General features: G+C 41.1%; 1 protein-coding gene across 1 annotated transcript in view; it reads left to right on the top strand.

Annotated features, from left to right (window-relative positions):
* Window positions 1-6,290: 6,290 nt before the first annotated feature.
* LOC104155644 (rap guanine nucleotide exchange factor 6-like) overlaps window positions 6,291-13,468 on the top strand; it is a 29,612-nt gene continuing 22,434 nt past the window's right edge. Inside the window, exon 1 of the mRNA XM_009702951.1 lies at window positions 6,291-6,344. Within this exon, the coding sequence (XP_009701253.1) occupies window positions 6,291-6,344 (54 nt within the window). The remainder of the gene's footprint in view (window positions 6,345-13,468) is intronic.

The raw sequence follows: 13,468 nt of genomic DNA on the forward strand, positions 1-13,468 counted from the left end.
TGCCCTTGTACAAAGTCCCTCCCTGGCTTTCAAGGCAAGTCTGTCGGTGCAGACTCTGCGCATAGAAAAGCAGCGTGGTGCTCCAGAAATGGGTCTGTTCCTGGGAAAAAACTGTTCATGAGATGTCGTGCCTGAGATGATACTTGCCTCACATAGACTTTTCAAGCTGAATGCCCTGACCAGTAGTAAATGAGAACTGACTATTCAAAATTACCCTTGCTTAGAGGGAAATGTTGAAATTTGGTAGGAATCAGAGCCCTCCCCCCTTCCTGCTTTCACGCGTCCTGTTTGGTGTTAATCCTCAGGAAAAATGACAGAAGAAATATTGGAAGTGGCATTTTAATGATTTTTAGCCTCATATGTGGAGTTAATGTATTATTCTCAAGGTCATTTAATCAGAGACCTTTTTTTTCATGAGAGGTGTGCGGGTACCTTATGTTCTGAATAGTCTTAATCTGCTTGTTTTAACTTGAGATACAGTTTTTATAAATGAGGGAAGAAAAAGTGGTATTTTATATTGGCTTTCATATCAGCTGTTTTGGGATGAATGAATATGTTAGTGGGCTTTGCAATTTCCAAATGGGAAACTCCGACTGGCTTCCCGGGAAGGTGGCAGCTGAGGAAATTACAGCCAGGTCCATGTTAGGGTTGGGCTGTGATTTCAGTTTTGAGACTAGATCGAGGTGGCGTTCAGTGCGCAAAATTCTAAATGTGTTTGGGAAATTTAGCTGTGGGATATTGGAAATTTCGTCCTTTCAGTATCTCTGGGTGGATTCAGTCCCAGAAACTGACCCTTCTGGGGTTGGTATCCACTCCTCATCACCAGGGATTTTTGGGTTGTATACCTCCCAAATTTCCCCACCCCTTGCCGAAATGAGCTGTCAGGAAGGAAGGGAGGAGCGTGATCTGAATCATCTCGGTTCAAACCGTAGAAATGAACTTTTTGTTTGAGCCCATGGCAGAGGGGGCTTCCCCCTTCCCCCCATGCTGGCGTTGTCCCTGTTTGCGATGCTGATGGTGCTGCTGGCGGACTCTGCAGACAGTGTGTGCACCAACAGACACAGGTCTGCAGGAGAGAGCTGTAATTTATAAACATTTGAGAAAGTATTATGAACCATATAAATCTGAATCGCTGCAAATAGGAGATGACCTTTCTGTGCTTAACACAGCAGCTGAAAAAAGATGGTTGGGGTAGTGCGAAAGCGATGGGGAAATTGAATCCATGGTGCCTTTTTATTGTTCCTTCTATATTGCTGGTGCTATATTTAGAAGCTTACATCACTTCAGGGATGATGACAGTCTCTTCCCTCCCTCTCCCGCTCCCTCCCGCTCTCCCTGCCTCCTTCCCTTAGGATGGATCGTGTTTTCATACTACTTATGAGTCCTACAGATCTTTTGGTAGGGTTTTTCTACAGCCTGTTAGCAAGTGCTACCGTGGAAGGCGGTGTACGTAAGGATGCGGTTGCACCATGTAATGTCACCCTGAAGGGGAACCGAAGCTCGCGGTGCTGCTTTCCCTGCCTCTGCTTCCTAAAAGGGTCAGGAACAGGGTGGAGAGTTGTATTTTTTTTTTTCATTCTTTTTTCCTTTAGACAGGAATTCCTGAGAAGCCCTAATGAGGGGCTAACCTTGCCACAAAAGTACAATGGTTCATTTATGATGCTTAAGATAAATGGCGGGGAGAAATTGGAGAAGCATGCCAGTGACAGTGAATCAAGCAAGCTGTGCCAGCATAGCAGGGGCTGCATCCAGCTTGTGCTGCAGCTGGCTCTGCGTGCTGCACCCCATGCTGCCCATCGCCTGCCTTTCCAAAAAGGTTTAAAGTACTCAAATATATTGAAATAACCTCTTCATGCAGGTGCCGTTAATGCTAAAATATTTCTGCATTATGCTGCTGTGTTTGGCAATTCCCACTCGCAAAACTGTATTAAAATGAATTATTTTAGCCTGAAACATCTTTGCCTGAGTGTGTGTAATGACAGATTGCTTTCCATGCAGCTGGTCTCCTTCGCCAGCCCCCACCGTGGGCTTGGAGTCAGGATGCTACCTTAGCTGCTGTACTCAAAATGGGGGGAGCAAATTAAAGTACCTGCTCGTAGCTGACCACTGCTGCAGGGGACAGCGTGCCAGCGGTCGCCTGGGTCCGAGGACAAAAGGACAGAAGTCCGCAAGCCCAGCCCTCAGACCCAGGCCCCTCGGCTCGCTGGCGTGCCAGCGGCTTCTGCCTTTTCAGCCAGTGCCATGATGGCTTTGAGATCAGCGCTCGTCCTCCCCGCCGGCGCTGCACAATGGGCTTTTCTTTCTCTGATTGATCAAGAAAAAGTAGTGCTGCTTGACAGGTACCTTCTGCTGTCGGCTGCCAGTGCGCTCTGCTTTTGCAGAACTTCAATTTGTGGTGTCCTTAAATAAGAGAAGACTCTAATCCTGCTTAACGGAACGTGCATTTAAATTATGGAAGACCTTACTGTCGTTTTAAAAACATGCCGTTTTTTCAGTGACTTGCTCTTGTTAGACAATTAGAACATGCAGATTTATTTAACAGTCGGGAGGATTCAGATAGCATTATGGGAGGATAAAGGGAATGAGGCATAGAAATGTATGGAGTGATATTTCAAGCACGGAAAGAAATCAATGTTGAGAAACAAAGACCACCTTTAATTCAGAGATTGTAGACTGAAGGGTTTTTTCCTTAGGATTCTCTGAAAACTTGGGATCTGACTGAAAATGAGACCAGCATTTTACTGTTTGTGATTCTGCCCGATGCTGCAGTTCTTCACAAGTATTTGCATTGCGATTGCTGTGGAGCAGCCTTTGTATCAGATTTTTTTTTTTTCATCTCCGAGATGCTCTAGTTTTGAGATTTGTCGTTAAACAGACGATTTATAAAAACTTACAGCCTTGTGCTGCAGGGAGCTGGGGCTGCAGAAATGCGTGCCTTAGAAAAACCAAACCCAAACCAACAGAATCCAAACCAACAAAACCAAACAGAAATGAGTGGGGGGATGCCCCCAAAGCTGGGGTGTGGAACTAGGTCAGGTTTTCCCCCTGCTCGGGGCTGCGCGGGCGGGCAGGGCTGCGCAGAGCTGGCTGCAGCCCCCCGGGCCCCCCGCCGCCGCGCTCATTGGCGGCACGGGCAGAGGGATGATGTCATCTTCACTTAAAGGCAAAACTAGAAGGAAATAGAATTTCGTTCCCATTATTGAGCTTGTGTTTACAGTAGTTGTAAAATACGGCATCCGCGCCAAAATCTTTAGTGGATTGGATTTCATGCACAATGCAGCGGGTTGGGAGATGAATATCTGCCCGGTTAGCCGAGGGATGGAGTTTGTGTGCTATCGGTGTGCGTGCAGGCAGGGAGAGGTTTCCTTTAGCTGGGTGGGTTTTCTTTTCTCCTTGATATAAATTGTAATGGTGATAACTATAATACAGGTAACACTGCATAAAAATATTTGGATGTCCATTGCTGCTGAGGATTTTTCAGTGTGGCATTATATTTGATATTTAAGATGCTTTTGAATACAATTTTGTGAATTATTAGAAAAGATGCGATACAGTTGTATGTAAGGTGAAGCTGGCATATCTAGCCTATTGTTCGGTATTGAAGAAACAGTAAAAGAAATGGCTATTTATATAGCTGGTGTAGTGCATTTTAAAAATTTAAAGTAATTATCTAAAATTCTTTGAGCTTCTAAAAATCAAATAGACTTTGTGTTTGCAAATTTTGCAAGTGCAGGAATGAAGTTCAGATTTTTCCTTTATGTTTAAATACAAATTAAACCCAGTAATGTTTATGAAGCCTGGTGCATCTGTTACTGTTTTTGTTGTCTGATAGAGGTTAAGTAAATTCAGACATCAATACCAATTGTTTTCTCTTCGACAGTTTTGGAAGGTACTAGGGGACTGTTTTTTCTTAGTTAAGGCATAAGTCCCATCATAACTTGGGTTGTGTGTGAAGAAGAATTCAGGTTCTGGGTGACTGCTGGAAGGAGCTGTTGGTTTGAGATGGAGTGGGGTGTCCTGTTAGTATAAGTTGGCTTCCGAAATGTGCGGATCTTCTTCCACATGCCCCTTGGCACAGTAGATGCAAAAGAGCTTTCTGTGGATTGCCTCAAACTGCCTGATTCGGTATTCAAGAATGAACAAACAAATAAAAAAAGGGATTTTTGGCCCTCATTACCACCAGCCCACTCTTGGAAGCTCTTCCTCTCTACGAGAGGTATGGCCATCAAGGGCTAGTTTTGTTTCGGAGAATTACCCTCGAGTCTGATGCAAATTGGGAATAATGAGATATATAGTGATGAAAATTCTTTCCAAAGAGAGGGAAAACGGAAACAGTGAGTGCCCCTTCTTGCCGACGAAGTAAATGATCCAGAGAACTAACTGATGGCTTTTACAGGGCCAGCACCCTCTGTCCCCCTGCCTTTCTCTTCCGTGCTTTCCTCCCTTCGCGCACGGCAGCAGAAGTCATTTGCCTTCTAGGAATTGAAAGCGTCGCGGCAGTCCCGGCTCAAAGGTGTGGGATCTCGTAGGTGCTTCCTCAGAGCAGCTCTCCGGCAGGCTGGGCTGCCATCCAAGATACTAAGCTGCTTGCAAATATTTCAGTTTTTGGTTGCAAAAAGAAACTATCAAACTAAGTTGACTACTGCAGAATTAAGGCAATTTTGGTTAGAAACAGAATTGGTCTTGATTGAGGGGAAAAAACCGCAACCACCCGCCAAAACTTTTATCGTGGTTTCAAAACAGTTAAAATTATGAGAGTTATAAACATCACCTTTCAATAAGAAATTTACTTCTCATTCTAGACAGAAATCTCCAAATGAGTGTATAGGATGAGAGAAGAATCTTGAGGCTCTTGTGTGACATACATACATAAAAGCAGAAATTATTTTATTGTGAACTGATTATGGGTGTATCTGTGTGTGCATGCATGTGAATGTCTGCAGATATTTATTTTACTTATTTCTAAATTTGGATGCAAAGATGAGAAATTATCCACCTAAATGCTGTTGAGATTGTTAATATATATATGAGATTCATTTAAAAAAAATTATGTAGAAAAATATTTGACAGTTAGAGTATATGCATTAATAGATCATAAAATGATATAAAATATAATGTAGAGCAGGGGTGTTTTGCTGAGCAGTTGTTGTACCGATATGTGTGTTTATATTAGGTCAATAAAGATGCTCTGTTGGCTGCATCTGCAGATACAGTAGCCAATTGATCTAATGCAGTTTCTAAAGGCTTTCTATACAGGTGATGTCATCCTTTTAGCTCGGTTCCCCTCCCACTCTCTTTCCTCCTTATTAGATATTTCATCTTGCTGCGGAGCATCCAATCGATGGGAGCTTCTCCTGAGGGAGCTGCTGAGAAGCAAGCAAAGATAGTAGGAATTAGGACTCCAGCAGTCAGTCTTGCTGTAGCCATGGACGTACTGTTTTGTTGTGCATTACAGAGATGTTTTAATTGGAAAAGCTAGGCGTGGATTAACCGTGGTATCTGACTGATGCATTAGAATACTAAGCAACACTGCAGAGTTGTAAACTGCATTAAAAAAAGGAGGGGGGGGGGGCAACAGAGGAAAGCGCTTGTATTGCAGAGGCTTTTAATACGTTCCACAGTGCAAACCTGTTAGAGCATATATTCTGGAGCTACAATCTGGACACTAATTCAATTTTTGCAGTTATGATGGACAAGAGTATAAAGAAGAAACTTTAATATCCAGGGTGTGGGATTCCTGAATCGCCTAAGATGCTGAAGAACCTTTGCAAAATTTCATCTACAATAAAAATGTGAAGTTTCTGAAAAGTGGACCCGAAGATAAGCCACTTGTAAATGCATTTTAGTGAAGAGAAAGAAAGGAATTTGAAGAATTCATATCTCACCTTTTAATGTATTGTTGCTTTAATCTGCAGTTCTAATCCATTTCAGAATTAATTCAATTTTTGCAGCACTTTTTGGGTGCATGCCTCTTGCCCGGAGGAACGTATGGATGCTCATATTTGAAAAGCTAGGAAACATTTTGATTTGAATTTATGTGCTTGTTAAAACTGGAACATTTTTATAGGAAGTGCTGCTGCTGCTAACTCACTGCAATACTGAAAACTCCTCAGATATAACGGAAGCTGTAATCGAATTCAGTGTGAAATTCAAGCCTGAGAAGTTGCATACATGTACACTTGCTGCTTTAGTTTATGATTTTTTAAGAGAATCCAGAAGGGATTTTGCTCAGTATTTTTTCTTCTGTGGCTTTTATTTGAGAAAGGAAACTTTTTTCCCCAGCCTAAGAAATGGCTTTTCTTGTTCGATGTTATGCCAACTGTCTGCAACCGTGGGCCTCCAAAGTAAGTACGATTTTGTCTGTGCTGCATTTCTCTGACATGTATTGACAACCATAGTGCTGTTTGAATGTTTGCTTCTCATCCGAGCAGCACTCAGGGTTTGAGATGCTGGACTCCTGACTGTGCGGGGATTGTTCTTGTGGAATCATTTCTAAATAGGAAGAGGGGACCTTGAAATCTTGGTATTGTTTTATATACAAATAGCTTACAAATTAACAGGAAAAATGTCATTTGCTTATGAAATGTGTAAAGCTTGCTTTTTAGCCTGTAAATATGAAGCAAGTAGTATTAAAGTGTCACATTTTTATGACTGCTTGCATATCTTACTAACTTGAAAATACTGGTATACAAGCCCACTGATGTTCTAATTTTCAAGCTGTCTGAAGCTGTACTACTTGTTTCCTTTGTGCAGCATTGTGGAATTGGTTAATTATTTAGCTGAACTATGTAATTACAATTAGCTTTAAAGGACACAAATTATTTTGCCTGTCTGAAGATGCAGTATGTTTGTGAAACTGGGGAGGGAGGGGTGTTTCTTTTAAAGGAGGTAATGAAATCTAGAACGTTCGAGCAAACCCACCTATTGAGATAAAAAACATTTAGAGAAATTAAGAAATACCCTGTTTGTCAGACTCCTGCTACTTGGTATTATCGGTCAGAAAATAAGCCGAGTTGCTGATATTTTATTAATGCTACTGTGAAGAAGTAGTCACCTAAGACGTGGGAATTGCCTTGTAAACCTGAGACCAGACATATATTCATTTTTATTTATTACAATTTTGTATTTATATTGCAGCTCATACAGGCTAGAATAAAGATTGTGCAACTTTCTTGTGTGTGAAAGCCAGCAGGGTTTGAAGGCAGTGGGCAAAACCCTTGTGCTCTTGACATCATGAGATACGGCATTGACTTTGGAGCAAGAAATTTGCTCTCTACTTCAGTCCCAAAAAGTTTAGACTCTAAGTGACGTGACGATGTGGAGAGGCACAAGGGGGAAACACAGCTGGGTGTGTGAAGTCCCTGTGCAGGATGGCTTTCCCTGTTTGGATTTTATGTCTGATACACTGTGAGCTTCCATTTACATTTTATGGGGGCGAAAGTGCTGGGCTTCAGGGTTTCCATATGCAATTGTCAAAATCAGCGTGTAAATACATGGGCGTACGTGTGGCTGAATTTTGGCTGTTTCACGTGTTCTGAGTCTGCCCCCTCATCAGGTGAAGCAGAGCTGCAGGTCCTCCTTGCCTTGAAGAGGAGATGGGCTCCGTGTGCTCAACCAGGTGATTGCGGCTCCTCGCCTTAGAGTTCCTGCCGGCAGATGTTGGCCTGTTTGTGTCATCATCTGTGTCTCGAGTATGCATGTCGACTCTTTCGCTTTCTTCCCCTCCTACTCTGTAGACATTAAATACGAAAGGATGAATTTACTTAAGCTCGGCTTACCTGCATCGCCCTTATTAAGGAGGTCTGAACGTGTAATATTGCTTAAAAAATGGGAATGCTTAGTCACGTTCGTACTTCAGCTGAGATTGCTCTTTCCGCAGAGTTTGGGCTGAAGTGAGAAACCACAAAAAAGAAACCCTGTGGTCAAATGAGGGTTTGGCAGGGGTAAAATAATAATACAAAAAAATTGTGAAGGTTTTTGACCCCCTGTGTCAGCTCTGTGGATGATAGCCAGTGGATTGCTGCCATACCAGTCAAGGCATTTATTCACTCATTTACTATTCATAAATGAAATGGTATAAAATGTTGGGGAGGGGGGAGGTTTGTTTCTTCTTTTTTTAATGGCTATTGAAAACTGATTAACTGGTTTTGCATTCCAATCCATAGCTAGAAGTTCTTTATCTTTAAAACCACAAAAGAAGAAGCACCTGTAGTCCCCTTCTGCAAAACCCCACAAAGCCCCCCAAAACTCTTGCAAATCCCCACAAACTTTTAAACGGATCTGTTCATGGTGTTCTGTAACTCTCAAGAGAAATGTGCATAGGATTAAGCCCACTGATGAGATGAATTATATCTGAGTTTGTTCCATTTTGGTTTTATCTGAGCTTTGTACCACAAATCTGTTTCTATGACAGGTGTTTTATAATAATACATATTATAGCAAAATAACTGATGTCTGAATTTTAAATATGCAAGTTTATAACTTTTAACTTGGAAATGTCAAGTATTTTATAGTACCATTTTGAAACTAGAACCATTTCTTGCTATAGAGCAGTGAACATTGATTTTGCATTTGCTTTCTCAGTGATTAAATTAAAAATTTCTTAGATTTATGTAGATATCTGTCCCAGAATTTTTTTAATTAGCTGCTTTTAAACTGGTATAGGACAATAGTCTGAAAATGGGCTGTTGACTCAGTTGTAATTATAGCTGTTCTGAATGTGACAGTGTAATGATACATCTACTTAATCAGAGCAAAATGAAGTCATGTTTCATATGACTAATCAGAAAGGTAAGCTTTTGGGAAGGTGTGTAAAGGAGAATACTTCTGAAGTTTAACCTTAACCTAAGGAGGTTAATTTGTGTGGCTGTGGAGTGACCCGCAGGAGAAGGCAGCTTTAGGAGGTCTCTCACTGCCTGGAAGGTACTCCCTGAGTAGAAGGGGTGTCTGCACCCGTTTGCACTGCGCCTGCTGGTCAGTGTTGCACGCACCCCTGATCTCCCTGATCTCTCCATTGCTTTTGGCTTCTGAAAGTAAAAGGACCGGAGTAGACTTTTGTGAAGTAATCAACGCAATCTGTTTTCCTGCATAAAGAGCCGCTAAAAGGAGAATAAACAGAAAGAACGAACTATGAGCGTTGTGAATTTCTGCAGTGCACCTGAAGATGAGCTGTATGAGCCTTTCAGCCCTTCATGCAGGCTCTCGTAGAGGTCAACAGTACTTCTCAAGACTGTGCTGATAGCAGGAAATGCGTCCAAGGGAGATCACCATCTCCTTTGCCGGATGATGATGGTTGTTCCTCTGTCAGTTGTGTCTGGAGGTACCAGGACAGGGGAAGAACCACACATCATAAAAAATGGTCTCTGCCCTTGGGGCCTGGAAGCTTTCTGGAATAATACGCTGTAGAAGATGAGATAAATAGATGCAGGCATCCTTAAGCAAACACGGTGCATATGATAAGCAGCGAGGAGTGTGGCAAATGGTGATCAAAGCAGTCCCAGCTGTCATGCCACTGTGGCTCTGGAGGAAGATGAAGGAAGATAGACGACTTTGCATCGGTCTTGTGGAGATCTGCTTCCACACACTGATTGTATTTGCGAGGACAAGAGGCATTCAACTTAGGTTAAACTAAATTCCTCTGACACCAATGCAATATTTTAAAGCAAAAAAATTCAAGTGTAACTCAGCAAAATTCTGATCGTCTTTGTAATTCTGACCATAACTTTCTCAGTGTCTGTTAAGTTGTCCATAATGCACTTGGTAGTATTAGACTCTTAAACATAGATGCGTTTCAAAGTGACTATGAAAGAGAGCTCTGAACTTAACAATTTAGATATATACAGTTCCCCTGTAATAGAAATTTTATGCACATCCTAACAATTTTCCAAACCTAGAATACATACACAGTTGCCCTATTTGTGGTCTGATGGGGAAAATATGCAGTGATTGGATAATGTATCTATGGAGGATATTTAAAAAGCGATGCTTTTTGAGATAATGTGCCTTTCATAGAAAATAAAGGCTTTTGAATTAACATCTAAGCTTCTAAAATGTTTTTTCCTGAAGGAAAACAGTTTCATTCAAGATCCCAGGTGCATGTTAAACTTGCCTTGCCACAGTAGACAGTAACTTTCTCTAGGCTTCTGTGTTCTTCTCCTTCTGGTGTTTAGATAAAATCTGATAATGCTAAGCATAATAACAAGATACATTTTCTCTGTAAAAGTTTGTTTGGACTAGAGCAGAAGACTTGGAGTCATTTTTCAGTCCTGTTCCTATTTCTGCTGTTGTCTCACTGGGATGTGATACAAGTTTTAGTTATCTGTAACTACAATCAGTGTAACATCATCTTCTGATTCCAAGGGGCATCAGCTTGATCTCCAAGATCTTGAGTTGAAACCTTTATGCAATTAAAGATTATTTTCAGCTGCTCAGAAGAGAAAGAGAGCTTGAATAGTGTGTCCTTGATTTGATTCGATGTCATCCTTGTCTTTGCTAATGCAGTTATATGGAAAGTAGCCCTGGTAGTATGAATTTTAAATGTTTTCAATGAAAATAGTAACAGATCCTTCACTTTCTTTTTTCAGTCAATTTTGATGTCTTTCTCTTCCTTTTGGCCTTGCCTCTCCCTCCAGTCTTTCTCTGTCCATGCCTGTAGCTTCCAGCCCAGCTTTCAGCGTCACGGAGCACCCCGTTGTCACTCGGAGTGGGACCTGCGGGTGCTCATCACCCGAGTGTGTGAGCTTGTGTGCCGGCACAGGCAGTGGGTGATTGCCCTCTGAGCTCCTCTCTTCTGGTTCCTGATGGTTCTCTTCTCTCCTATGAACTTTGGTTTGCATGGTTTAGCCCTCTTTTGAGTTTTTGGAGTTTCAGCCAGGTCCTCAGAGTATTTATGGTATATCCTATTCCATATTTTCTGATCTTTTTCCCCTCCATCTCCTGAACAGGAGGATTGCCTTGTTTCTCCATCTTAATTGGCTCATAGGAGCACAGTCTCTTGGTTACTCAGTACTCTGATCCCTGAGCACTTGGAGAGTGAGTGCTTGGACTGACGAATGATGATTTTCCTTACACTTAGTTAAAAGGTTGACTTTGTTTTCTGTAACAACGTGCAGGATACTTTCTGTAAAACCTTTTAAATGCACTTTTTGCTTGATAGGTTATTAAGATAAAAATGGTTTAATATGAGCTGTGTGGCCATTTACTCTAGAGAGCTTGGATTTTCGTATACTCTGGTATATAATATGTTAAAGTTAATTGCAAGTACACATAGTACTACTTTTCAACAGAAAAAGCCTTTTCCTGAAGTATTGTTTTTATCGGAAATTGGCTCTTAATATGCAAATAAATACCTATCTGTTCATTTATTTCCTCCTAGACTTTGTTTATTTAAAGCCTGCTTTGATACAGTTCTGCTTACAGCTCGAGCCTGGTTCGGGACCACCCTGTTTTGCTTCTCTCACTTCCACGAATGCGTTTCTTTATGAATACAGAAAGAAAATATAGATGGAAGATTGGTGCTCCTTTGTTCTTCTTGCGCATACAGGATCTGAGAGCCTCATTACACAGCTCTTAGCTAGAGGTAACGTGTTGCTTGCAGCATCGGCATGCTCACGCTGTGCCCCGTGCATCCTCGGAGCCCTGCTAGGTGCGTCCCTGGAGCTGACTGTCACTTCCATGTCATTACAGTGAAGTGAGGTTGTAGCAGCCTGAGGATGTGTGAAGAGGGACCATCATCACCACTGTATTTTACCAATCAGTGTATATATAAGAGTTTATAAATTATTCAGCTGAGATGAAACTAGATGTAGATTTGGAATTTCGTGTGCCCTGCAGTATTGTCAGGATGAGAGCTCCCCAAACATCGGGCTGCTGTTGCCTGCCTGGCTGCCGGAGTTTTAATGACATGTGAAACTTCAACTCTTTCCAAAACGCATAGCATCGCTAGCCGATGTCACAGTTTGTTTTCTACTGTAATTATTTAGACAAGGCTCTTTTTGGTCTTGTAATGTATTAAATTTCAGTGGCGAGAACAAACAGTAAAATTTGAACTCTGGCATTGAAAATAAGTGTGTTTGAACATTCCTGTTATATTTTCATAATACCAAAACACAATTTGTGACACTTCAAAAATGTTACGCTGTGAATGGACCAGAGAAGAGTTGATCTATATTAGTTGATGGTTGTAAAAAATACAACTTATGTTTACATGTTGGATATTCCCAGTATTACAAAGCTCCCATCAATACTGGTACATGTTTTCGCAGGTGAATTTTCACAGCTGAAGTCCCGACTTCTTCTCCAAAGCTGAGATATTTGCGTGTCAGATGCTTGGCATTATCATGAGTTAAGGCATAGCAGTAATCTATAATTTAGACCTACGAAAACCAAATTAAAATTGCATTACATGTGTGGTTTAAGGCAACACCAGAATTTAGTTTGAAATTCTGTCCTCATGTCACCTTATTGTAACTAAGGAAACGTAATAGTTCAGAGGATTTTATTTTCTACACACTGTAGGAGCCATGAAGACCAAGAAGCTCTTGGCTGCCAGAGGCATAGAAGAGCCTCTGGGGATTTTTAATTCTTTTAGATGTTTTTTTTTTGTTGTTGGGTTTTTTTGTTTTGTTTTTTTGCTTGGTTGTTTTTGTGTGTTGTGGTGTTTTTTTGTTGTTTTGTGGGTTTTTTTGTTTTTGTAAGCCCAGGGTTATTTTAGGAAGGCTGCAAGAATAGTTTTCAGGGCACTGCAAGGCTGTCATGAATGGTATCAACTTGGTCCTTATTTCTTTGAGATTCACGTCTGTAGTGCTAATAATAACTGGAGTAAGTATGTACTGTAGCTAATGAATTGAAACAAGTTTTGAAATGCATATTGTCAGCAAGCCCATCTTTGTATGTTTTAAAAAGGAAAATGATCTGAAGTTTGTATAATTGGATAAGCACCGTTTTTCTTTGCATCATGTTATTGAAGGTTACAGGATTTTATCTGAACCTATTGGGAAAATATTTGATCCATCAGTTGGCTTTAAAAGCAAAAAACTGACATCATTGTTGCTCTTTAAATATCTGAAGAAATCTTTTGTGCCACTGGTGGAACATCTGTGGTCTTTAAGGAGGAAATGTTTTTGTTTGCATTAAGTTAGCTGAGGACTGATGTCAGCATAGGTAATTTGGCTGGGCTCATCTTGCCCTCTCTGTGGATACCTAAGTGCCCTCTGTCTCTCAGAGGAGCAACTTTCTCCTCTCCCATTAACACAGCTCTAAGTGTATTTTAAACATCCTTAAACTGGAGCAGAATTGTAGCTGTTATGTAAAAGGTGACCATAAACCAGAGTTAATTTCTGTAAATCCTTGGGAAAAAGGCTAATGAAAATTCTGCAAAATACCGTCAGCGAGCTTCAGTTGTTTTTGTTGGTTTCCCATTATTTTACTGGAAGGATATACGAGATTATTAAAATAATTAACTTGCTGA

This window comes from Cariama cristata, unplaced genomic scaffold, assembly GCF_000690535.1.
Source record: "Cariama cristata isolate BGI_N322 unplaced genomic scaffold, ASM69053v1 scaffold14986, whole genome shotgun sequence".
NCBI classification, from domain to species: Eukaryota; Metazoa; Chordata; class Aves; order Cariamiformes; family Cariamidae; genus Cariama; species Cariama cristata.